The sequence below is a fragment of the Sciurus vulgaris genome, assembly GCF_902686455.1.
Source record: "Sciurus vulgaris genome assembly, chromosome: 1".
In the NCBI taxonomy this organism is placed as follows: Eukaryota; Metazoa; Chordata; class Mammalia; order Rodentia; family Sciuridae; genus Sciurus; species Sciurus vulgaris.
This window is the reverse complement of record NC_136461.1, coordinates 11,150,416-11,175,242: the sequence shown is the minus strand read 5'-3', so window position 1 is coordinate 11,175,242 and position 24,827 is coordinate 11,150,416. Positions and strand designations below refer to the sequence as shown.

General features: G+C 62.5%; 1 protein-coding gene across 3 annotated transcripts; it reads left to right on the top strand.

Annotated features, from left to right (window-relative positions):
- Positions 1 to 49: 49 nt before the first annotated feature.
- On the top strand, positions 50 to 24,121 carry EPHA2 (EPH receptor A2). 3 transcript variants are annotated; one of them, XM_079148180.1, is made up of 17 exons: positions 50 to 242; positions 4,801 to 4,868; positions 6,391 to 7,060; positions 14,091 to 14,246; positions 14,317 to 14,649; positions 15,110 to 15,225; positions 15,598 to 15,751; positions 16,201 to 16,300; positions 16,649 to 16,704; positions 16,930 to 17,055; positions 17,142 to 17,330; positions 17,452 to 17,513; positions 17,628 to 17,837; positions 17,950 to 18,099; positions 18,592 to 18,785; positions 19,365 to 19,520; positions 23,176 to 24,121. In XM_079148180.1, exons 1-17 carry the CDS (start codon positions 161 to 163, stop codon positions 23,279 to 23,281), a joined length of 2,928 nt encoding a protein of 975 aa, XP_079004306.1. In that variant the 5' UTR covers positions 50 to 160; the 3' UTR covers positions 23,282 to 24,121. The 3 variants fall into 3 exon arrangements, with proteins under 3 accessions (XP_079004306.1, XP_079004305.1, XP_079004307.1); XM_079148179.1 differs by having other exon boundaries at positions 16,198 to 16,300; XM_079148181.1 differs by lacking the exon at positions 50 to 242 and adding an exon at positions 615 to 1,283 and having other exon boundaries at positions 16,198 to 16,300.
- Positions 24,122 to 24,827: the final 706 nt, after the last annotated feature.

Here is a 24,827-nt window from a genome sequence, read left to right as displayed (position 1 = left end):
TCTCACCCAACTTCCATTAAGGACTCGGGGCAGGAGGGGCAGAGGTTGCACACCGGCGGGCGGGCGGGCGCGAGCGAGCCGGACACCGAGGCCTGCGTACGCGCGTGCGGGCGTGCGGGAGCCTGGCGCCGGGGATCTGTCCCGGAGCGAGGAGCGCAGCATGGAGCGCCGGACAGCCGGCGCCTGCCTCGCCCTGCTGTGGGGCTGCGCGTTGGTGGCCGCGGCGGCTCAGGGCAAGGAAGGTGAGTGTGCGCGCGGAGGCCCGACCTGCCCGGCGCCGGGACCCCTCGACCCCTGCTCCTCCTGGAGCGCGCACTCCTATGCGCGCAACTTTGGAAACCGACCAGGGGCTGCCCAGTCTCGGCGCGCTGCGGTCGGGAGGGCGCGCGGGCTGCGATCCGGACGAGCCTGGGGCTCCTCGCCGGGATTATAGGGGCTACGGAGACCAAGGGGTTTCGGCTCCGGCGCGCGGGACTTGGAGGCCTGGGAGAAAGGGACACGGCGCGGGCCACGCGGTTGCAGCCGGCTTCAGGAACGCGTCCCGGCGCGGGGCGCGGGGGTCCCATGGAGAAGGGGATGTCTAGGGGGTCTTTCCGTGGGATCAGCTTCTTAGTGGCTTGAATTCACTTAACTCCCTTGTCCCGATTTTGCGAAGGCATCTGTGGAGGCCCCCGTTTTGGAGGAGGGCGCTCCCGGCTCAAGTAGCTCCTGCTCCTGGAGATTTTCTCCAAGCTCCGCCTTGCCTCCAGTCCCAGGAGTGAGCACGGGGAAAGATTGGGGTCGCCCCTTCCCACGCACGCCCTTCCCTCCTTCCCAAGCCGCAGTCCCGAACTCCGGGACAGGTTAGGGGAGCTGGGAGAGAGGACAGGAAGTCCCAAAGTCAAGTGTTCTGAGTAAGGGGTGACTCAGGACGAGGAAATGCGGCAGGTGGGGGCGCGGTCTCCCGAGGTGTGGAGTCGTCACCCCAGGGCCACCAGGGAGCCGGGACACCTGGGGGTGGGGGATTGAATCACCCACCTCCGCCCCAGCGTTTTCTGGAGCCGCGCTGGGTGAGGGGCCGAGACTTTGTCCAGGGCGGGGCAGGTGTGTGGATGGGGGCGTTGCCTCTCAGCTAGGGTCGCTGAAAGGATGGGGGCCCTGCCCTTGACCGAGGACCTTTCTGTCCACCCGGCCGAGAGCGGCTGCGGTTCCCAACAGAGAAAACAAGTTTTCCTCGCCTGCCCAGGCTGAGCGCGGCTCCCGCAGGCTCCACCAGGGGGAAGCCCGGAGGAAATCCTGGGCCGGTGCGAGGTTGCCTTGAGCCTGGCGATCTTTTTCCGCCTCCAAATTGGTCTTGGAGGCTTCGCTCTTCCACGTTGGGAGGATAAAGAGGCCCGAGCAGCGCTCTGGGGGGCGGGTGGTTGGGCGTTTGGGGGTCACATCCCTGTTTCAGTCCCTGGGCAGACAAGAACCCTGGTCCCAGCTCAGAGCTCTGGTGGGGAGCGGTGCGACGCTGGGTACCCCCCTCTCGTGGTCCTCCCTCCTCCAGGGGGACTGTGGTTGGAGAGAAGGGGAGAGACAGCTGGAATCAGTACAGGCCTCTATCCTGGGCTGCCAGGGGGTGGGGGGATTAAACGGTTGTTTTGTTACTTGGGCCCCAACCCCCAGCCACTCTCCCCGAGCCTGGAACTGCCTTGCGCTCTGCCTGTGTGCGTCTCTCCCGGCCTATGCCACTAGTCCAGTTCCCCATTGCCACCCCGCATGGGTCAGAGGGGAAAGGGGTGCATTCTGAACCGGGTGGGGACATGTGAGCAGCCTCCTAGGGTCTGTGCCTACTCAGGATGAGAGCAGGGCTCCTCACCCAGCTGGCAGCTGCTACTTGCATTTCCTTTTTCTTTTTGGTGCCGGGGATTGGACCCGGGGCCTGGGGCCTCGTGCGTGCTAAGGCAAACGCTCTACCATTAAGCTGTGTCCCCAGCCCTGGGTTCCTTTTGGGATTCCCACTGGCTGTGCTGTGTCTGCGTGGGGAGGTTAGGAGGGTAGGTAGGAGGGCACCCAGGCCTGTCTGCCCAGGCTGCTCTGGTTCTCTCTTCTTTGCCCCATGCTTGCATTTGGAGGCCCAGGTGGAGCCTGCTGGGTCCTCTCCTCCTGCCCATTGAGTCCACCCTGCTTTACAGGAGGGGAAACTGAGGAGGCCTGACTTGCCAGCCAGGGTCCTCTGCACAGAGGGTCAGACCCAGCACCTGGGCAAGGGTCTCTCGCTTGCCCTTGGTTTCATGGTAGATGTTGGTGGGAAGCTAGCACCAGGATCCTGGTGGCCAGCGTGGCTGACCACAGGCACTGCCAGTGAAAGCCCTGGGCTTCTTAGTTCCGCAGGGGCCCCCTCTGCCCTTGGTCTACCCTTCCACCCTTTCCGTTTTCCCTCCAGGGTCCTGGCCCCCTGCTTTCCTAGGCTTTAGGGTGAGCTAGTCTTGGGTACAGAGGGATGGGGCAGTAGGGAGAGGGCGTTGGGATAGTGGGTGTTAGTACTGCATTTGTGGGAAAAGAAAGCAATGTGGACCACAGGGTGGCCTTTATGGAGGGACTTCAGGTAGAAGGCAGTTCTTCCAGGGGTGGGTGGCGAGGGGGTTGAGGGTAAATGGGTAAGGTGCCAACTGGGCCAACCTCTCAGTGAAACTCTAGGTGGCTGAAGGGCTTCAGGCTCCCCCTGGAAGCCCAGCCTATGGGCCTGGAGGAGCTCAGGGAAGGAGCCCTATACATCAGGAACCAGCCAGGACCGAGGGGCGGGCTGGGCTCCCCTGTTCCTGGTGGTTGGTTCTAGGGAATTTCCTGGGTGGGGGCTGGGGCTGGAAGCCCCTGGGGAGGTTCCTTCCTGATGAAGGTTTCTTTTCTTCTCAGATTGAGCCCTGAGATACTTCTAGAGCCAGGACCAGGTTGCAAGGGGCGGGGCTTCCGTGCCAGGTTAACCCTTCGGAGCCTGGGAGCCATGATCTCACTCCTTGGGGTGTGGACTGCAGGTTCCTGCGCACTGGGCACGTGCGCGTGCCCCCAGGGGCATCCATGTTGTCTTCCTCCCTACCCAGTTGGAGTCAGGAACCCCTAGATTCCTTCCTGTGTAGCTAGAACATTCCATTTGCTAGTGGAGTTTGCTGGGCCCTGGACATGTCTGAACCAATCCCTGTCCCTCCCCCGGAGCTGCCCCCACCCCCGCCTATGCCATGGGGCTTGGTGCCACATCGGATTTCCTCCTCCCTGGCTGGGCTGCTGGACCCTTCCTAGAGAGATCTGGACGAGGCCAGTGATCAGGGTGGCAGGGCCTCACGCCAGATCTCCAGCCTGCAGTACAGACAGGGCAGGCTCACCTCAGAGGAGGGCTTGCTCTCTGTTTATTATTATATCACTATTTTTTGTGGGATTGGGGGTTGAATCCAGGAGTGCTTTACCACTGAGCAATATCCCTAGCCCCTTTTTCAAAATTTGAGATTGGGTCTTACTAAGTTCTTCAGGCTGGACTCAAACTTGCCATCCTCCTGCCTCAGCCTCCTGAGCGGCTGGAATTTCAGGTGTGTGTGACCATGCCTGGTGGCCTTTTTATTTTATACTATTTTCCTTTTATTGGTCATTGAACCCCGGGCCTTGCACAGTGCCTTGCTGCTGAGCGACTCCCAGCCCCCGGAAAGGGTTTTCCAGACTGCCCTCAAGGCCTCCAAGGCCTCAACACACCTCCCGGCTTCCCAAACAGGTACCCTGTCTTGCAGCCTGCCTGGTCTCCCCGGCCCTGGGCTGGAGGAGGCCAGTTCTCAGGCTCCCAGGCTGAAAAGAAGTGCTTCCTGGGTCCCTTCCCCTCCGCCTAAGGCCTTACCCTCTGCGTGCAGGGGCTCCTGTAGGGTTAAGCCTCAGTTTCCCCAACTCCTTGGCCTCCAGGGAGGGCGGCCCTTGTTGCTACTACCTGGACTTCACTTGGAAATGGAGAAGGCCCAGTATCTTGGGTCTTGGCTGCAGCCACTGACTGGGCCAGAAGCGGGGGGACCCTGGGAGGTGCCCTGGGGCGGGGCCGGCTCTAGGGAAGCCCCTGGCAGTGGGTCCCTCTGCCTGGCCCTGGCACCTGGTCCCTCTGGGCCTGGAAGTCCCCCACCAGGGTTTTCCTCCCTGCTCTCCCCAGGCACTCCTGGCAGGGGCAGCGGGAGCAGCTTTCCCAGGGAGGGGACCTCGCAGCTGTGTGTACCTTTGGGCCCCTCCTAGAGGCCCCTGAGGGTTCAGGGCTTTACCCGCCCGCTCTGTGGCTTTTGTAGTGGGAAGATCCGTTTCCAGCCCTCCCCTCCCCCAGAGCTCTTTCCACCTGTTAACAGAGCTCGCTGATGGAGCCCGCAGGACACGTGTGTTCATGCGTGTGCGCATGTGTGCGCCGCACGGCCTTGGTTGGGTTGGGGAGTTTTATGCCAGGGGGATGTCACAGGAGCAGACACCAGAGTCCCTGAACCAGTGTCCCCAAGGTCCACATGTGTGCAGGGCTGCGGGGGGGCCTTGTTCAAGGAAGCAGAGGGGCTGGCGGGCGTTACTCAATACCCTGCTCACCCCAGCTCCCTGCCCAGCTGCTGCTCTCCCGCTGGGCTGAGTCTCTGTCCTGCCCGGGGCTGCCTCAGGGGACAGTGTGACTGGAGCCCTGGCCTGGGAGAGGGGAGGCCCAGTCCTGACCCCGACCTGCTGTGTGACCTCCACAGTCCCGTCCCTTCTCGGGTCCAGGTCTCTGGGCTCCTGGGAGGCCTCTCCCCTCTTCTGTCCTGGTCCTCCTCTCATGACCCCTTCCTCTCTCTCCTGCAGTTGTCCTGCTGGATTTTGCGGCAGCAAAAGGGGAACTTGGCTGGCTCACACATCCCTATGGCAAAGGGGTAAGTCGGCCTCGGGGCTGGAACAGGGTGTGAGAACAGGGCGGCAGGTCCCCTGAGAGAGGGAGATGCTGGGACTCAGGGAGGCTGGGGCCTGGCCAGATCCAGCAGCCGGGCCGCGCTTCCGACTCAGTCCTGCCTCTTGCACTGAGTCCAGTCCCTCCAGGCCAGCGCTGGCTGGGGTGGGAAGGTAGGGCAGGGGCCGGGAGGTCGAGGATCTGGGGAGACACTGAGGGGCTGGCAGGGGGTGCCCCAGAAGGGCCGATGGCCCGAGGGAATGCTTGGCTTCCTCCTTCAGCCTCTGGGGAGGGATAGAGTTGATGGCTCCCCATCTCGAAGACCAGCCCAGGAGGTGAGGGGTGCGGGAGGAGGGCGCCCCACAACTCCAGGACCGGGAGCCGTTTGCTCCTGCCTGGCCTTGCTCCCCGATCCCTGCTGTTGCTTCTCCTTCTCACCCGGGCTGCCCCTCTGTGACCAGGACTGCAGGCCCAGTTTTGCTTGTGACTGCCCTGGGACCTTGGAAGAACTGCTTGCTGCTCTGGGGACCCCCGTTTCCTCCTCAGTACAGTGGGGTCCAGCTGAATTTGTCCTGGTGCCCTGAGTCAGGGAGGCGGGATCTGCAGGGGGCTCCTTGGAACAGTTCCCACAGCTGGTTGGAGCTGGTGACCTCCACACAGCTCCAGCAAGGCCTGGGGCGTGCGTGGCTCCGAGTGGGTTTCAGGGGTCCTGGAGTGTCCTGCAGGCCTCGGGCCTGGGCCAGCGTCACCCAGTGCGGCCCAGTCTCTTTCCTTGTCCCCTCTGGTTTCATTCACTCAGTCACTCGGCCACTTAACCAGGACTTCTCTGAGCACCTGCTCTGCCACGGAGGCCCTGGGATAGAGAGGGATCACATGCAGCCCTGCTCCAAGGAGCTCAGAATCTGGCGTCACTGTGTGCCAGGCGCTGTGATAAAGGGGATGTGGGGACGGTAGGAGCCAGGGAGAGGTGCTTGGCCCAGCCTGGGAGGCCCTCCTAGAGGAGACTGGGCTCTGTTCTGAGGAGGGGAGAATATGTGTTGGTCTGTTCTGGGCCAAAACAGGATGAAGGAGGCTCACCCGCCGCTCTGACTCCCCCCTGCCACTCACACACATTGACCCATGTGGCACGTGACCAGTGACAGATAGCAGCGATCATGCAGTGATGGCTTCCTGGCCAAGCATTGTGCCTGGCGTTTTGTAGACATCCTGTCATTTATCCTCACAGCAGCCCTGTGAGGTTGGGGGTCTTGCACCCGTTATAGGGATGGGGACGTTGAGCCTCGGCTTAAGTGACCTGCCTGAGGTCACGCAGAGCCCCCTCCACCCCGGGCTCAGGGTCTCAGGTTCAGCACCCTGACATTAGGGTCAGAAAGACCAAGGGTGACAGCCTGTCTCCGCTGCTCCTGGTGCTCCTCTCCAGGCCTCAGTCACCCCCTTGGTCCCCTGCTGTCCCCCCTGGGCCCGTGTCCCCGGGCACCGACCCGTACTGACCTGTCCACCCCGCACAGTGGGACCTGATGCAGAACATCATGAACGACATGCCCATCTACATGTACTCCGTGTGCAACGTGGTGGCCGGCGACCAGGACAACTGGCTGCGCACCAACTGGGTGTACCGCGGCGAGGCGGAGCGCATCTTCATCGAGCTCAAGTTCACCGTGCGCGACTGCAACAGCTTCCCGGGAGGCGCCAGCTCCTGCAAGGAGACCTTCAACCTCTACTACGCCGAGTCTGACGTGGACTATGGCACCAACTTCCAGAAGCGCCAGTTCACCAAGATTGACACCATCGCGCCCGACGAGATCACGGTCAGCAGCGACTTCGAGGCGCGCAACGTGAAGCTGAACGTGGAGGAGCGCTCCGTGGGGCCGCTGCGGCGCAAGGGCTTCTACCTGGCCTTCCAGGACATCGGAGCCTGCGTGGCTCTGCTGTCGGTCCGCGTCTACTACAAGAAGTGCCCCGAGCTGCTGCAGGGCCTGGCCCGCTTCCCCGAGACCATCGCGGGCTCCGATGCCCCCTCCCTGGCCACCGTGGCGGGCACCTGCGTGGACCACGCTGTGGTGCCGCCAGGCGGCGAAGAGCCCCGGATGCACTGTGCGGTGGATGGCGAGTGGCTGGTGCCCATTGGGCAGTGCCTGTGCCAGGCAGGCTACGAGAAGGTGGAGGACGCCTGCCAGGGTGAGTGGTGGCTCCCCGGGTGGCTGGGCAGGGGCACATGTGGTGGTTTCCTCTTGGAAGCTGCAGGGCCTTTGCATACATCAGTTTCCTTATTCATGACTGGATTAGCCTAATGATGGAGACTGAACGAATTGAGAAACAGTCTGCATGGAGATTGTGAGGCAGGACTCTCAAGAGAGAAAGCCTGGCTTCCAATCCCAGCTCTGCATGTAGCTGTGTGACTTCAGGCTGTTTCCTTAACCTGTCTGTGCCTGAGTTTCATCCTCTGTAAAATGGAGATGATCCTAGTATCTATCTTGTAGGGTGGTTATGATAATCAAATGACTTAATACTCATAAAGTGCTTAGGTCAGTGCCTGACACATACTTTTAAGCGTAGCTGTTGTTTTTGGTGCTTCCCACAAATAGTTCCTGAGTATCTGCTCTGCACCAGCTCTGTGGAATAGTCCCAGGAGTTAGTTCATTTCTGTCATTAACTCCCTGTGTGTCCTTAGGCAAGTTACTTAACCTCTCTGGGCCTCAGACTTCTCTTTGGTAATTAGAGGTCATTGAATTGGACCCAGGCTTTGCCTTAGACTCACCTGGGAAGTTTCTGAACCAGGTCTGCGTGAAAGGAGCGGTGGAGGGGGACGCGGGGTCCACCCTTCTCGCCTGACCTTCCCCAGGCCACAAACACAGATGAGCCTAGAAAAGGGACCAGTTAAATCAGACTCTGGGAACAGGGCCTGGGCATCAGTGAGCTCACATTAAGGAGGCCACGCTTTGCAGGGCCAGGCCTGTGACAGCGGAAATCTACAGCCAGGTGACTCTTCAAGGGATGAGGCCTTCTGGAAGTGGCCGTGGGGCAGGGCATTTGGGGAAAGCGGGCGACCTTCACAGGCCCACGTGTCCCTCTCTCTGAGAGCCTCTTGCTGAGATAAGCCGGGTGTTGGGAAATTGGCTTCGTCCCTGCACATTCCTGCTGGTACCTCGGGTGAACCTCATTTGGGCTCCAGCCTGGGGCTTCCCGTGAGGAAAGTGGAAAGGTTTGGCATCACGGTAGATCCGGTGCCTGACCTCCAGCCGACCAGTGGAAGCGGTGGATGCGTTGGAGGTCCTCAAAGTCAGAAAGACAGGGTCCCCAAGGCTGATCCTCAGAATCTTGCTTAACCCAGCCCGTAAGCCTCAGAGAAGTTTCGAGGCATCTTGGTGGCCCTGCGCGTGCGGTATGTGGAGTCTCCGCGCCGGCCCTTCTGGTCCTCCCAGCTCCCCGGTGCCGGGGCCCCCTCCCCCTGCGGCCCCTGTTTAGGTGACCTCAAATGCTCACTCCCAGCTCCAGACAATGACTGGGGTGGGGGGCACCAGTTGGGCGCAGGCTCCTCCCACATGACGTCCTCGCACAAGAATGCGGGGTGGGGGGAGGGGCAGCTGAAAACTTTCTGCAGGCCTGTGATTCAGGCCCAGCAGAGATAAGTGGAAGCCGGTGGGGGGGTCTCTCCAGGCCGCTCCCCTTCTCTGGAGGTGGGGGTCAGGACCCTGGCTGGGAGGACCAGTTCCCTAGAAGGACATTTCACTTCGCCGAGGGACCCTCCCCAATTGCCGGCCACCTATTGCCCACCCAACCCATTCCCCCGTGGCCGGGAATCCCCAGCCTGGCTGCACACTCGGAACAGCCGTCTGACTGTGACCCTGGAAACTGGTGGTGACCACCGGAGACAAGTGCTTTCTGAGCCCTGTATCTGCCAGGGGTGTTCTTATTCCCACCCAACAGACGAGGAGCTCGAGGCTCAGAGAGGCCAAGAGGCCCGCCTGGCGTCACACAGCTAGGAGGTGGCTGTGTCAGGATTTGAATCCTGGCAGCCAGGCTGCAGGATGTTCAGGAAATGGGATGGGAAATGGGCAGTTCCTCTGGAATCCCTGATTCAGCTCCTGGCCCCGGGACAGTCCTGGTGCACGGGACTAGGGCCTTGTAAGGGGAAGGGGAGGGGCGGGGTCTTCCCTCCCCGTTGACCCTCTTTGGGCCCGCAGCCCAGATTCTGCCCCCGGGGCTTCTACTGATGATAAACAAGCTCAGAGGGGGGCGTGGTGTGCCAAGGCCACCCAGCACCTTGTCCAGGTCGCTTGGTCTCTCCCCAGGAAGCCCAGAGGATCCTGGAAAGGGTTAAGTGGGCAATAGCGGGAGGGAGGCACCTGGGAGGTGCCTCTGGTGGACAGGTGGGCACGCTGCCCAGCCCGCTCCGGGAGCTATGTCAGGAATGAGCCTCTTCCCTCCAGCCCCCCTGCAGGCTCTGCCCAGGGGACAGTGGAGTCACTCGGCTGGCCGCCATCCCCCGGGGCCGCCTTGTCTCTGCTTCCTGTGTTGGCATCACTGGTGGGGCCCTGGCTGGCGCCTCAGTCCAGGGAGATAGCTGGCCAGGTGAGCAGGTGGCCAGCGGCCATGGCCAAAGACAGCCCAGCAGCTGGGAGGCCAGCCCCTTGGGGATGTCCCACCCGACTCCAGTTTCACCGTCTTAGTACGTGGGGACACCCATTCCTCACACCGTGCTTCACATTTCTCATGCAGGACCTCCTTCATTCCTCAAAACGATCCGGAGAGGGTGAGGACCTTATCCCCATTTTGCAGATGAGGAGACTGAGGCCCAGAGAGGAAATAGTGACCCAGAGAGCTGGGACCTGGCACGAGGAGGGCAGTCTGCTGTCCCTAGGCATCCCTGATTGTGTGTCCTTCCACCCACAGGCAGTGCGACCTTGGCGAGTTCCCTCTGGGCCTTGTTCTCCCATTTCTAAAATGAGTACTTGGGCTCTGGAGGAGCTTGGCCCCTGGAGGTCAGCGCCAGCTCCCGTGGCTTTCTGGCTCAGTCAGCTGTGGACTCTCTGGCTCACTGGGTGCAGTGAGGAGGGGGGGTCACAGCCCTGACATCCTGAGGGGCCCAGGCCTAGCTGAGTCCATAGTGGAGGGGACAGCTCTGGTGCTGGTGGTCCTTGGGCAGGGTGGCCTTGGGTCCTGGCTGGGCTATTTGCAGGACCCCTACTTCATTGGGACGTGGCCAATGCCTGGCTGGGGGCTCACAGGCCCGTCCCTTCCCTGGGCAGTGCTGGCCTTACTTCCATGGCCTGCAGATCCTGGTGGCAGCCCCGCCCCCACCCCTTGGTGGCTCTGACCTCTGCGCCTGGCCAGCCCTTCCTCAGCTCACACCGTGGGGAGCCTGGGCGCGGGCAGCTCCGCTGGGCAGGCTGGCCCTCCCTCCTTCACCGGAGGTGAGTGGGTCCCTGGAGCGGAAGGCGGGAGGGCAACCGGGAGATAAGAGGCGGCAGTGGAGGAATGTGCTGTGGCTCATTCCTGGGCGCGTGTGAAAGGGGCAGGGTGCTGGCAGCCACGGGCCCTGGGAATGGATCCCCTTCCGCCGGGACAGCAGGTCTGCTGGGGAGCAGGAAGTCACCAGGGCCCGAAGTTATCGATCCCCCCATTGGCTGGGCCAGGAACTCGCAGGTCACTCGTTTGCTGCCGTCAGGGCACAAAGTCCAGGCTCCACATCTTTGTGCGGAGGTGGTGCCCGTGGTCACTCTCTGGGCCTGGCGTGGGGAGGTGACTGGCCCTAAGTGAATTGCCGCTGTGACCTCTTAACCCCAGGACCTTGCCACCTGAGGCCTAGGAGGTGGCCAGGCCTGGGGGGAGGGGCTCTGCTGGGGGCTGGACTTGCATCATGCAGAAGGTGGCTGTCCCTGAGTCACCCCACGCTGCCACCTGAGGGGCGGGCATCAGGAACTGGAAAAACCAGGGTGCAGCCTGGGCGCAGCGGCCGTGCCCCAGTTCCCCTGCTTGGGGTGGCCGGGGCCTGCCAGGCAGCTGGGGCCAGAGACGCTCCACACAGGTATGCCAGGGTGCGCCAAACCAGGCTCTGGTGCCAGGCCAGGGGTGTCCAAGCGTATGGCCCCTGGGGGAGTCCCTGAGTGTGGCGCTGCTCAGCTCTGTGGCCCCCGAGCACAGGCTCAGCTGCAGCCCCCAGCCAGGCGGCCAAGAGACACGATGAGATCCTGTCGTGCCAGACCCTAAATCAGACTCCCTTCCTGCTTCTGGGGCGACCAGTCTCGACGAGGATCCCAATTTGTGCAGAAATAATTCAAATGACATGCGAAAGCCAGGCTGTGAATTCCCCTGGAATTGAAAGATGTTTATCTGTGTCATCACCCTCTCCCGTCCCAGCACTGTGCCAGACCCGTAGGACGCACTCCTTTCTGTTTGGTAAACATGAGGTTGAGTAACAGATGCCTTAATGGGGCCCGCGGGGGCCAGGGGCAGCTAGTCCGGGAGGGCTGTGCGGAGGAGCTTAAGCTGGGTACTGAAGGATGCATAGGAGTTTGTTGGTTGGCCCAGGGATGGTGGGCATGGGTGCCCTTGTGTGTGTGATTTTCTCCCCCCTCGCCTGCCAGAATGCCAGGTTGCAGCTTGCCGGTGTCCTACTCCTGAATTCTGGGACCCCAACACGTGCAGACTCCCCGCCTGCCCGGGGAGATCCTGGCCCTCGGGGTTGGAGGAGGGGCAGCACATTCTGGTCAGGCATGCACATGCCCTGTTGTCGCCGCCTCTCCGCTGTATTATCTGGCACATCCGCAGCGGAAATCTCTCCAAATTCCCTCTTTCCTGCCGGCAGCAGGCAGGCCACCCCCAGGCTTTGGAGCCAGAGAATGGAACCCATCTCTTCCCCCACTTCCTCCTCTTGGCCTCGGGTGAGGGGCTTGGGAGCACAGGGTGGCCAGTTGGGGGAGCCGGGGGTTTGCAGGTGTCTGGGGCCTGAGCTGGGGGCTTGGGGTGCACTCGCTAGCGGGCGAGCCAGGGCCCGGGTGGCTGTGGTTCTGGGGGCCGGGCCCGCTGCCCCAGGCCCCTATCCCCCGGATCTGGACCACGGGTCCAGCTTACCCGGGTCCCAGTGGTCAGGTCAGAGCATTTGGGGAGTTGGGTTTCCGGGAGTCTCATTTTTTAAACTTGAAGATTTGGGGGAGGAGAGAGCTCTGTGTATGTGAGGGGGAGAATGGAAATGCACATGGATTTTGTAAATCCAATGGGAGACTTTCAAAGACATTGGGACTCCAGGGGGCCACTTTAGCTAATCCCCCTGCCCCCTGGCGTGGGCTCTGCGCTCTTCCACACACACAGACGTGCCCCTGGGAGGGGATCTGAAACGAGTCCTGGAATTTTCTGGCTGTCGCAGCAGGTCAGGCGTCGGCTCCTCTCTCTTTGGGCTTATTGCAAAGCGCTGATTTCTCTTAACTCCAAATCGGGGCGTTCCTGGGCAGGGAGGCAGTGAGGAGAGAGGTTGAAGCCAGAATCCTCCATTTACATTTTGGTGTCATGTCCGGGGAGCTTGGAGACCTTGGGCAAGTTGTTCTGCTTCTGAGCATCACTTCTCTCACCTGAAGAATGAGGTGTGTGTTGGTGGCCGTGCCTAACAGGCTGTGCTGTGAGGACCGAACGGATGTGACGTGCTTGGCCCAGACCCTGCACACAGTGGGCGCTTCATGCATGCCCACTGTCCTTGGGGGTCCGAGCTCTGCACAGATCAGGCGTTGGTCCTGGGCCTCCATGGTCCTGCTGCGTGTCCCCAGCCCCCTGTGCCCAAGCTCTTGGCCTGTGCTGGGGGCAGAGGGGATAGGAGAGGCTGTTCATTGGCCCCGGGCCACGGTGGCGGGGGCCGGGCTGCCTCGAGGGACTGCCAAGGACAGGGTGCACCCTGGCTCCGAGTGGACTTGGGGGTCTCAGTCTGAGCTTGCAGAGCTGCTGCTCCCTGTCCCCCTCTCTGCCTCTGCTCACACAGGGCACTGCGCAGGCAGGGGCGTGGCACCACTGCCGCCCAGGGCGAGCTGGCCAGGTGTGGGTTGTAGCTGTGCCTAGGCCAGGTCACCTGTGTCTTTTCTGCAGCACTGGGGACTGAACCCAGGGCCACACGTGAGAGCCAAGTGCTCTTCACCCCGAGCAGGCCATGGTGCTCAACGCTGGCTTCCTGGAGGGGGGTGTCCTCAGGCCATTAAGGGCCAGGCTGCCCCAGGTCTTGGGCAGCTTTACCAAGAATTTTTCCTGGCAGTGCAGATCTGAGTGTCAGTCACTTCTGACATCAGACCTTCAGCGGTCCCCACTGGCCCCAGGGTAAAGTCTACTTTCTGGCCTGCCATTCAGGGTCACTTGCCTGCTTCATAGTCTGCTGCTTCCTCCATTTGAGTCCCCAGAGCCGCTGGTACCTTCTCTGTTAGTCATGTTCTGTCCCACCCCTAACTACCTCCCACAGTCTCTGGGCTGTGGAACTCCTATGCAGCCTCTAAACCCCAGCTGGAATGTCCCCTCTGACTCCTCAGATCCCTGATAGGTCATTTCCCTTCTCTGTCCCATGAGCCACCTCTATTATGGACGTTGCCGTGCTCCTGAAGGTGGGCCCTTGTTGTCCTCCTAGGACCCATGTTCCGCCTGGGCCCACGCTGTGGGGAAGACCCACATGATGGGTGTGGCAGTGTCTCAGGATAAGCTAAGGGTGGCAACTGCAGGGAGGTGAGGAGAGGTCTCTGGGGTGACCCCGCTCTGGCCGCTCCACGTCCACCCAAGCCCCTGATGGTGCGCCGAGTCTGGGCCGCTTCCTGCTGTGGGATCAGGAAGGGGCCCGGGCAGGGGCAGGATGGGGCAGGTGCAGGAGCCCCTGGCCAGCTGGGCCAGGGTGGAGCCTCCACCGGGGGAGGAAGAGCTCCTTCCTGCTGCCCTGTGAGCGGTGGAAATGACTCGGCCCTGGAAGCTGAGAGAGCGCAAGGGGCCTGGCCTTCCCGCTTCCTGGAGGGCCGGCCCGGAACGGTCAGGCGGCCGGTCCTGGGTGGGGGAGCCCCTGAGCTGGCTGATCAGGTGGGTGGCGGTCACGGGCAGGCAACAGACACCGTGGAGGAGCGAATGCAGTTGCTTCCCTGCTGCCCGGTGGTGGGTGGGTGGTGACCACCTGGCCCTGCGATCAGGGGTGATGAGGGGGACCGTGGGGGGATGCATCGGGCTGACCGCTGGTTCCCTCTCTGCCTGGCAGCCTGTTCACCGGGATTCTTCAAGTCCGAGGCCTCCGACAGCCTCTGCCTGCCGTGCCCAGCACACACGCTGCCGTCCCTCGAGGGTGCCAGCTCCTGCGAGTGCGAGGAGGGCTACTTCCGGGCGCCTGAGGACCCGCTGTCCATGCCCTGCACACGTGAGTCCCGCGGGGCAGGGGGCGGGTGAGCCGGGCGCGGCGGACGCTGACACCATCTGCCCCTCCGCAGGCCCGCCCTCCGCCCCGCACTACCTCACCGCCGTGGGCATGGGCGCCAACGTGGAGCTGCGGTGGACGCCGCCCCAGGACAGCGGGGGCCGCGAAGACATCATCTACAGTGTCACCTGCGAACAGTGCTGGCCAGAGTCCGGCGAGTGCGGGCCCTGCGAGGCCAGCGTGCGCTACTCAGAGCCCCCCCACGCGCTGACGCGCACCAGCGTGACAGTCAGTGACCTGGAGCCCCACATGAACTACACCTTCGCTGTCGAGGCCCGCAACGGTGTCTCGGGCCTGGTGACCAGCCGCAGCTTCCGCACTGCCAGCGTCAGCATCAACCAGACAGGTGAGTGCCAGGGTGGTGGCTGCATTCAGAGATAGGCAGCCACAAGAAGAACAAGAAGTTTAACACGATGTCGCTGAGCCACTTCCAAGCTCTGTGACGGTGGGCAAGTTACTTAGCCTCTCTGGGCCTCAGTTTTCTCATGTGTGAAGTGGGCAGAATAACAGCGATTGAGAGGATTTATAAACTGTTATCTCTAAGGCCCTTAGAGCAGGGCTTGGTTCGCAGACGGGACTCAGCAATTGCTTCATTTTTATTATTTATGTTCTTCTAAGTACTTGCAGGCACCTCTGTGCCGGCCCGTGTGAGGCCCCGGGGCTCTGCCATCTGCGCTCTAGAGCTGGCAGTCCAGGGTCCAGGGTGGGGCCTGAGAGCCTGGGCCATGGGGCAGCCGGTTTGCTCGTCCTCTGCCCCCTGCCCGCAGTGGCTGCTCATGCCCCTCCCCACCCTCTGTCCTGCCCAGAGCCTCCCAAGGTCAGGCTGGAAGGCCGCAGCACCACGTCACTGAGCGTCACCTGGAGCATCCCACCACCACAGCAGAGCCGTGTGTGGAAGTACGAGGTCACCTACCGCAAGAAGGTAGCACGCCGAGGGGTCTGTGCTGGCCCCGGCCGGGCCCAGGACTGGCGGTGGGCTGGCCACATAGATGTTTACAGCCTCGCCGTGGAGGGGCTCCCAGGGCAGCTCGGCAGTGACCGTGGCGTGCTCTGGATCCTGGAAGCAGCATCGGGGCGGGGAAGGCAGGGTCTCGGGACGGACAGCCCTGGGGGGAGTCCTGGCTCTGGCCTCACTGTGACCTTGAGCGAGTCAGTTCGCTTCCCTGAGCCTCAGTGTCTTCCTCTGTAAGAAGAGCCTCCAGGTGCTGACCAGGACCAGCTCGCTGGAGGGGTGTCTTGGGGGCGCTGAGCTGAGGCCCTGCCCTGGCCTCACCGCCTGCCCGCCCGCCCACAGGGGGACTCCAACAGCTACAACGTGCGCCGCACCGAGGGCTTCTCTGTGACCCTGGACGACCTGGCTCCGGACACCACCTACCTGGTCCAGGTGCAGGCGTTGACGCAGGAGGGCCAGGGTGCTGGCAGCAAGGTGCACGAGTTCCAGACGCTGTGTGAGTTGAGGGTCCCGGGCACATGTCCTCCCAAGGCTCTGAAACTGAGCCATCAGGACGTGGCTGGGGGGCGGATCCAAGTTGAGAAACTCGAATCTCCTGGTCAGCGGGGCCTGGGACGGCCCTGCGTGGACTGTCCCCTCGTGGGGAGAGGGCAGGGTTGCAGTGGGACGTAGACCAGGGAGGCACATTCAGGAGTGTCCTGAGAAAGAGCAGCACTAGGGGCTCTGGTGTTGGCAGACCTGAGTTCAGATTGTGCACTACGGACGGAGCCAGAGCTGAGTGCCCACTCCAGACCATCCCTGCCATGAGGCCCACAGGGAGGTCCGGGACGGGCCTCAGGAGCAAACCCCAGCACGAAGGAGACCCCGGGTGTCCTAGGTACAGCGAGGGTGGGGCTGTGTGATTTGGGTGGGGGGCTTCCTGTCATCAGCTGATCTTTCCAGCAGCCACAGAAGGTTCTGGCAACATGGCAGTGATTGGCGGCGTGGCCGTCGGCGTCACCTTGCTGCTGGTGCTGGCAGGAATCGGCTTCTTCATCCACCGCAGGTAGGATTCCAGTCCAGCCTGGTCCCTGGCCCCCTGGTGATGTGGGGGTGTGCTGAGCCAGACTGGCTGAGCAGTGCCTGGCACCACGGGGGGCTCAGGACCCCGTGGGCATTACCTCTGCAGGAGGCCTGGCCCCCTAGTGAGGGCAGCCCTCGCTGTGGCCACTTACGGGCCGTGACGGGGCAGATGCCAAAGCCTGAGTCCTGGCTGGCATTTGTTCTGGCTCCCGCACCCCCTGCCCCAGAGCAGACTGAGCAGGGCACTGAGCGTGGTCAGTGCCCCGCAGGCGGTGCCCTGGCCCGGGCAGGCCCCGCTGACCCAGGTCGGGGTCCCCGTGGGTTCTTTCAGGAGGAAGAGCCTGCGTGGCCGCCAGCCCTCGGAGGACGTCTACTTCTCCAAGTCAGGTGAGCTGCGGCCCCGCCTCCCAGCACACCCTCAGGGGCAGAGGCGAGGCCAGCAGGGCGCCCCGGGCAGCTTGCAGGGCTCTGCCAGAAGGCCCCGGCCCCACAGCCGGGCCCACGTCTCCCAGGCGCCTGATCACGGGGCTTCTTCCTTCTCCTTGAGGGGCCTCGCCTCCCAGGGGCCCCTCCCTGAGCTGCCTGTGACCCTGCCCCTTCTTCCCCTTCCAGAGCAGCTGAAGCCCCTGAAGACATACGTGGACCCTCACACCTACGAAGACCCCAACCAGGCTGTGCTCAAGTTCACCACCGAGATCCACCCGTCCTGTGTCACCCGGCAGAAGGTGATTGGAGCAGGTGAGCCGGAGCACCTGTCGCCGGGTGACTCGGGTGGAGCTGCCCGGCACCCAGGCTGACTGGGCTCCCCTGCCCCCCGCCCACAGGAGAGTTTGGGGAGGTGTACAAGGGGACCCTGAAGGCGTCCTCAGGGAAGAAGGAGGTGCCCGTGGCCATCAAGACCCTGAAGGCAGGCTACACCGAGAAGCAGCGTGTGGACTTCCTGAGCGAGGCCAGCATCATGGGCCAGTTCAGCCACCACAACATCATCCGTCTGGAGGGTGTCGTCTCCAAATGTGAGGCTTGGGGGACCCTAGGGGCCTGACACAGGGTGGGGGCAGAGGGGCTGCCCACAGCTGCGCCCACCTCGCCCCACGCCTGGCCTGCCTGCCTCACGCCTGTGCCAACGCCCCGCAGACAAACCCATGATGATCATCACAGAGTACATGGAGAACGGGGCTCTCGACAAGTTCCTTCGGGTAAGGACGCGGGCGCTGGCGGGCAAGGACGTGGGCAGTGGTGGGCAAGGGAGCTGGGCCTGGTGCCCTGGTGGGCTCGGGGCCCCATGGCAGCTGAGGGCTGTGCCCGGGCAGGAGAAGGACGGCGAGTTCAGCGTGCTGCAGCTGGTGGGCATGCTGCGGGGCATTGCGTCGGGCATGAAGTACCTGGCCAACATGAACTACGTGCACCGCGACCTGGCCGCCCGCAACATCCTGGTCAACAGCAACCTGGTCTGCAAGGTGTCCGACTTTGGCCTGTCCCGCGTGCTGGAGGACGACCCCGAGGCCACCTACACCACCAGCGTGAGTGGGGAGCGGGGCTGTCCCTGTGGGGCAGGGGGACTGCTCTGCCTTCACTCTGCCCCAGAGGCCTGGCCAGAGGGGACAGCAGTGACTGGGCCCGGCTCCGCTGCAGGGCGGCAAGATCCCCATCCGATGGACGGCCCCTGAGGCCATCTCCTACCGCAAGTTCACCTCGGCCAGCGACGTGTGGAGCTACGGCATCGTCATGTGGGAAGTGATGGCCTATGGCGAGCGGCCCTACTGGGAGCTGTCCAACCACGAGGTGGGCGGCCTCCCCGGGCTGACCGAGCGCCAGCCCCAAGAACTGGGGCCCAGGCAGTGGAGAGGGGGGCTGTGCCGGGGCTCCGGCCAAAGCCAGCCCTGGTCCCTGCTTACGGCGCAGAGGGTACAGAGATGAGGAGCAGGAGGTGGGGTGTGTGCACACACACGTGCGTCTGCATGTGTGTCCACGAGCCTGCTTTCTGACCCGGGCGTGGTGAGGAGCAGTACCCTCGCCAAGGGACGTCCAGAGGGGGGCCGGGCCGCCGGGCGCACGGTGGGCTGCAGTACCTCCTCCCTGGCGCTCTGGAGCCAGCCCCGGCCCCTGGCCCGTGCGTGGCTCTGAGGGTGGCATTGGACCTAACAAAGGAGGTCTGTCCCGTCTGCCTCTGGGGCTCCCTCCCTCCCCCTCCCACCTCTGTGCCGGGGTCCCGGGGTCTGTGCCCTGATCCCTGTGGCTCCTGTGGGCCCACCCTGACCCTCCCTTCCCACCCAGGTGATGAAAGCCATCAACGACGGCTTCCGGCTCCCCACGCCCATGGACTGCCCGTCCGCCATCTACCAGCTCATGATGCAATGCTGGCAGCAGGAGCGCGCCCGCCGCCCCAAGTTCGCTGACATCGTCAGCATCCTCGACAAGCTTATCCGAGCCCCCGACTCCCTCAAGACCCTGGCTGACTTCGACCCCCGGTGAGTCCCACGTCCTTGGCCCGTGGTGACCCCCAGCTTCACTCTTGGGGACTCCTGAGCCACTTGGGTGTAGTGGACAGCTGGGGGAGTCAGGGCGGCGAGGGGGCTCAGAAGTCGCGTGGGCTTCCCGTGGAGGCGGCGGGGTGTCTGACTGGCGGGAGACACCAGCTTCCTGGGACCTGTGCCGTCGCCGCTCTGCGCTTGACGTGTTTTAAGTCGTCGGAACCTCCTCCCAGAGAGGTCCCGAAATCATCCCTGGTAGATGAGGAAACAGACACGGGGCTACGTCTCTTTTGTGGCTGGTCAGTGGCCGGGGCTGGGGTTGTGACCCCAGGCCCTGAGTCTCTGCTCCTAGCACTTAGTGATTTGGGGTCCTGACGGTGGTCTTGCTGGTGGGATCAGGGGAACAGCAGTAGAGGTGGAGGCTGACCGCTTCCGCTGTGCCGCTGCCTGTCCAGATGAGGAAACCGAGGCTCGGGCAGCTGCGTGAACTGCCCAGACGAGGGAGCGGTGGGGCTGGGGCCCAGACAGGCTGGGCGCTGCGGCTTCTCACCCGCAGGCGGGCGGTTCTTGTTCCAGGGTGTCCATCCGGCTGCCTAGCACCAGCGGCTCCGAGGGGGTGCCCTTCCGCACGGTGTCCGAGTGGCTGGAGTCCATTAAGATGCAGCAGTACACGGAGCACTTCATGGCGGCTGGCTACACGGCCATCGAGAAAGTGGTGCAGATGACCAGCGAGTGAGTAGCGCCCACCCGACCCGCCCCGCTCCCTGGAGGCGGCTGCGATGCCCCGTCCACTCCTTACCCTCCGGCACGCCTCCCTCGCTGCTTCTCTTTCTCTGGGGGAGAGAGCTTGGCAGGGGGACCGAACAGGAGCCTGGGACACCGTCCGCACTAGGACAGGGCAGTAGGGCCTACTCACGTCCCACCAGCAGGGGAGACAGGTGCAGAGAGGAGCCCTGGAGAGGGAGCCCCCCATGCTGCGGCTCAGCCTGCAGAGCTTGCGGTCCTGGGTCTGCCCGCCCTCTGGCGGCCCCTCTGGCTGCCCCTGCCCTCTGCAGCCCAGCACTGTGACTTCCCAGCACAGCCTTGGCAGGGCCACCTCTTCCGGTCCCTGCAGGGAGAGGACATTATCCTCTCAGCCTTTTGTGCCTCTAAAAATAGTGGTGAGTCCCGACAGCCCTGTTTGTGCAGGGTCCAAGGTCTTGTCCAGAGCAGGCCCTGGGCCTGGGAGGCTTTGGGAACCACATGGGGGGGACAACTGGCCTCCCACAGTTCTGGGTCACACAAGCTCTGGGATTTGGACTCATGCTTGAATATTCTCTGGGGCTTCTGGAAACTGCTCAGTGGGGCTTCCAACCTGCTGGCGTGGCCAGCCCCTGGGGGACAGCCTACAATGGGAATCAGGCAAGGACAGAGCTAACCGGAGGGAGGTGCAGGGACACCGAGAGGGGACACAGGTTCCAGGGTCTCTCTTGCCCCCAGCCAACAGCAGGGTCCTGCCATCACACCTGGGTTCCAGTCCCACCTCTTCCTAACAGATGACTTTGAGCACATTAGGCTCACTTTGACCTCAGTGGCCATTTCCTGTGGGGGGGCCTGCACGGGTCTGAGGTGGTGGACATGCCCAGCACACAGTAGGGGCTTCACTGGAGCCTTCTTGTCCATGTCCCCCTGGCTTTCTGACCAGGGTCAAATGCCTGGGTTCCCGAGCTCTCCCTGGGAACCTGGGTCAGGCCCCTCATTCCCTCCAGGGGTCCCCCAGCAGGACAGTGCAGCTTCCCTCCTGGTGACCAGAGCTGAGGCCGAGAAGGGGTTACAGGAAACACATGTTCTTGGAAATGTCCCGAAATAGCCTGGGGTGCTCCTCGCCAATTCCTTTCCCACGAGCGGGGACAGGGCTCTGGATGGACGGAGGCTGTGCTGCACGCGTGCGGCTGTGCAGGAGGAGCTGGCTCAAGCCAGGAAGCCACCGAGCTCCCCTCCTCCCGCCAGCCTGCGGTGGCCTCAGAGCTGGGCCCTCTGACTCAGTTGCTCAGAGACTCCCTTTGTTCTGACTCTTCCCGAGTAAGTGGGGATCTCGACACACTTCAGAGTCTGTAGTGTGTTGTCTACACAGGCCAGAGCGCTCTCGGGAGCTGGCGGCAGGTGGGCCCTTGCCCGGGGGGCTCAGGGTTCTGCTTCCCGCCCCAGCACCCCGGCTCTGCTCCCTCCTCCCCTCCGAGGGCCTGCCACTCGCTCCGCTGGCCGGGTTTCTAGACTAGTGGTTCTAAATGGTTATTTTGAGGGGTGATGAGACAGGTGGGTGTTGTACCCCACAAAAACACCCAGTGTCAAGGCCACGGCGAGTGGTGACTAGCGTGTGAGCTGGGGCACAGGCACACGGCTCAAGGTCCCCTGTGCCACCAACACAGGCTCTGTACAGAAGCAGTACCACAGGGCACAGGACTGGACTGACCTGCGGGCACCAGAGGCCATTTCTTGTGCCCCCTCCTAGCGTCCAGAGCCGCACACGGTAGGTGTGCACTGGGCATGTGGCCTTGGAGTTTCCTGGGGCCAGGACTGGCATTGTGAGTGCTCGGGAGGAAGACTGGACAGTGCAGAGGTGGCGTGTTGAGGGGAAGCTCCGGCTTGGGGGGCAGGCTGGGGGATTTGCGGTAGGTCACAGGCACTGGGGTCCCAGTGCCTCGCTCTGCTCCTGGTTAGGAAAGAAAGGGAAGGTTCGGGACTGAGCGAAAGTGGGGGGCTGGGCCGCTTCTACACAGAAAGAAACCGAGGCACGAAGACCAGGCCGGACCCGCCCGGGGCTTCGGAGGAGCCCAGAGCGGCTGTGGCCAGGGAGAGGGGCCCCAGTGGCCCGGGCAGGGGCTCAGTCCTCACAAAGCATTCCTCTGCTCATTCTGCATTCAGCAGACCCTCCCCGAGGACCCGGCCTGTGCCAGGACCCCTGGGTGGCCGTGTGAGGGAACCAGCCTCCACTCTTGTCCTCTTGGAACTCACAGACCCGGTGGCTCTTAGACTGAGTGTCACTGTCTTCTGGGACCCAATCACATGCAGACTTAAGCACTTCAGCTCAGCGAGTCTGGGGTCGCCCAGGATTCTGCCTTTTCTGGGTGTGCCACCACCCTGGTTGCTCTCCATAAGTGCTTTTCCAGCATCCACATTGTGACACCTCTAGGGGTGGGAAAATGCTCCCAGCTATGTAGGTTTAAAGTGTCACTCAAGTGGTAGGTTTGGAAGTTCTCCCTAAAGTCTAACTCCTGACTTTCTTGCTGCAGCATGAGCAGCCACCTCCTTCACCTGGGTCTGCCCTTCCCTGCTCAGCACTTCTCGGAGGGTTCCTGGAGCCTGTGGGAAAGTCATGTCTCCGGAATTGCAAATAGGAGCTCATACCATATAATTAGCTCCGTTTACAGCCAAGAGACGGCTGTAAAAACCTGGGTGTTTTCATGGGTTTGGGCTGATGGGTGAGGACAGTAGAGGAGAAAACTCCCAAAGTTAGCAATCAACGGCCTGCTTGCGGGCTGCCGGGAGCATAAGTGGTTTTACGAGGGGATGGGGGGCGTGGCGGGGGAGAGGCAGGGAGCCCGCACCTCTCTCGGTGGGAGAGGCTGGCACTCCTGGGAACGGCTTTCCACCTAGCCCTGAAGCCGCGCCCTCTGCCAGTCTCGGGTCGCCTGCCTGCCGTAGGACGCTGCCATCCCATTTGGTAGGGGAGGGAATGGGGTGCCCACTAGGGAAGACGGCAGCCTTGGGCGACCTCGTCCCTGGATCTGGTGACCTGCAAGTCCTGCTCTGCGTCAGAGCTTTAGGGCTGGATGGTCCTTCAGCAGGTGATTTCCTGAGCCCTTCCTCAGTTGCCAGCAGAGGAACTTGGAGAGAGAGGACGAAATGAGGCAACGGATAGATAGGAAGAGACCTTGAGTGGAGGGCTTTGTGCACCAGCCTTAGAGAGTCCCTGGAAACCAGTCACCTGGCAGTGGCCTCATGCTACCTGGAGAAGGGGCCTCAGCTCCCCAGCTCCCCAGGGAGGGGAGGCATTTGTTCACCACTGGTTCATCCCCAGCTCTTTCACCAATGAGCCGTGTGACCTTGGGCAAGTCACTCCACCTCTCTGAGCTTCAATTCCTGAATTGCCAATAAGAGGGTAAAAAGAGCACCTACCTCTTAGATAATCGTGAAGGTTTGATTAGATTAAAACGGGCACAGAGTGGGTGCTTCAGTGGTTGTCCTAACTTTGTGGATGGTGATCTCCTCTCGGGCTCCCTGACAGGAACTCTCTCGCCCCACAGGCGCCCTGGGTCTCCTCCTGCCCCCGCTACCCTCCCTTCCCCCGTCAGCCTCCCTCCGTGGCTCTGACCCCTAGCTCTTCCTCTCTGCCTCCCTGCCCCAGTGACATCAAGAGGATCGGTGTGCGGCTGCCCGGCCACCAGAAGCGTATTGCCTACAGCCTGCTGGGCCTCAAGGACCAGGTGAACACGGTGGGCATCCCCATCTGAGCCTGGCCTAGCCCGCTCGGCCAAGAGTACTTGAAGGAACCCAGTGGCCTTCCTGCCAGCGCTGCGGTCGGCCGCCAGGGACCTTATTTATTTCTAGTCCTTCTTGTTGGTGGCACCCTGAGGCCTCTGCGGGGCTCGTGGATGACATCCTGCCCTGGACTGACGAGGCGCTCGGGGGTGCTGGCCGGGGCCTTGTCCCTGGCAAGGGACGTGGCCCAGCACTTAGCAGGCACCATCCAGTTCCCAGCATCCCCTGGGGCGAGCCCCACCAAGACCTTTGGCCATCCACGAGGGACATTCCAAACTGACTGCCCTTTGCCTTCTCCCACCTGGGAGAAGCCACCTTGGGAGATGGGGGTCAGCCCTGGCCACCTACGCAGGTGGCCACCGCAAGCCCCACCCTTGCTGTAAGGGGCAGACCTTGAACTTGGCTGGGTGAGCCCCGCAGTGGTGCTCCGTCCTCAGTGCCTTCTGCAGACCCCCGGCCCTGTCCTCAGCCGGGTGGGACAGGCCGATCTCTTGCTTTCCCGGGGCCCTTTCAGGACGCTTGGTTGTGTTGAGGTTTTTTAAATATATATTTTGTACTTCATGGAGAGAATGCGTGTGTGGCAGGGCCCTGCCAGGGCTGGGCAGAGCGTGCCTGGGTGGGACACGCCCAGGCTGGGGGGCTCGGCCCGTCCACCCCATCTCCCGCCCTCTAGACATTCCCACAATGTCAGTGTTAATGATTTTGTTTTGTTGGATATTTTTTGGAACCTTAATTTATTATTTTTTTTATATTTATTGTTAGAAAATGACTTATTTCTGCTCTGGAATAAAGTTGCAGATGTTTCAAACTGATCTTGGCTTTCGGTCTTGGGCGCGTGCTGGGGATGCAGAGGCCTCCGGTGCGGGCATTGGGGGTGCGGGCTCCCCACCAACCCTGAGCGTTTAAACAGAGCTTCTTGCGTAAGGCGGGCATGTCCTGTCGCTCTGGGAACAGGGGTGGGTGGGAGGTGGGCAGGGGGCCAGGGCGCAGGCCCCGCCAGGCCCGGCCTCCACGCCAGCAGGCCCCGATCACCTTTGATCTCCAGGCCTGGGCTGGGCTGAGAGGCAGGCGCGGTGGGTGCAGCTGGGGGCCTCCCTCCCACACGACTCCGCAGGGTTGTTGAAATAGTCTCCAGGTATCCGGCTGGAGCTCCGGGGTTTACCAAAGCTTTTCACAGGTTTTGGCTTGTTGAGCTTAGCGGTCTGTTACGGGTTTTACAGAAGAGGCAAACTGAGCCTGAGCCCAGTGACCAGGCTTGCCCACGGCCACACGGCAAGCTGGGCTCAGAGGCCAGAATTGCAGGCAGAGCTGGAAATCCCAGTGAGATGCACTTCTCATAGGTGAGGAGACGGAGGGATGTCAACCGGGGCCTCGTCCCCTGCGAAAGACGCAGCCAAGCACTTAGCCAGCTTCAATGCACTCCCAGCATCCCCTGGGGAGGAGCCCCCGCCAAGACCTTGTGACTTTCCAAACTGACCTCCCCTTTGCCTTCTCCCACCCAGTAGGGCCACCTTGGGA

Bases quoted from the DNA above. Each gene is read 5' to 3' on its own strand.
- EPHA2 (XM_079148179.1), top strand. From the start codon at position 161: ATGGAGCGCCGGACAGCCGGCGCCTGCCTCGCCCTGCTGTGGGGCTGC. The intron at 16,301-16,648 runs GTAGGATTCCAG...GGGTTCTTTCAG, and splicing joins GGCTTCTTCATCCACCGCAG to GAGGAAGAGCCTGCGTGGCC. The intron at 18,786-19,364 runs GTGAGTCCCACG...TTCTTGTTCCAG, and splicing joins CTGGCTGACTTCGACCCCCG to GGTGTCCATCCGGCTGCCTA.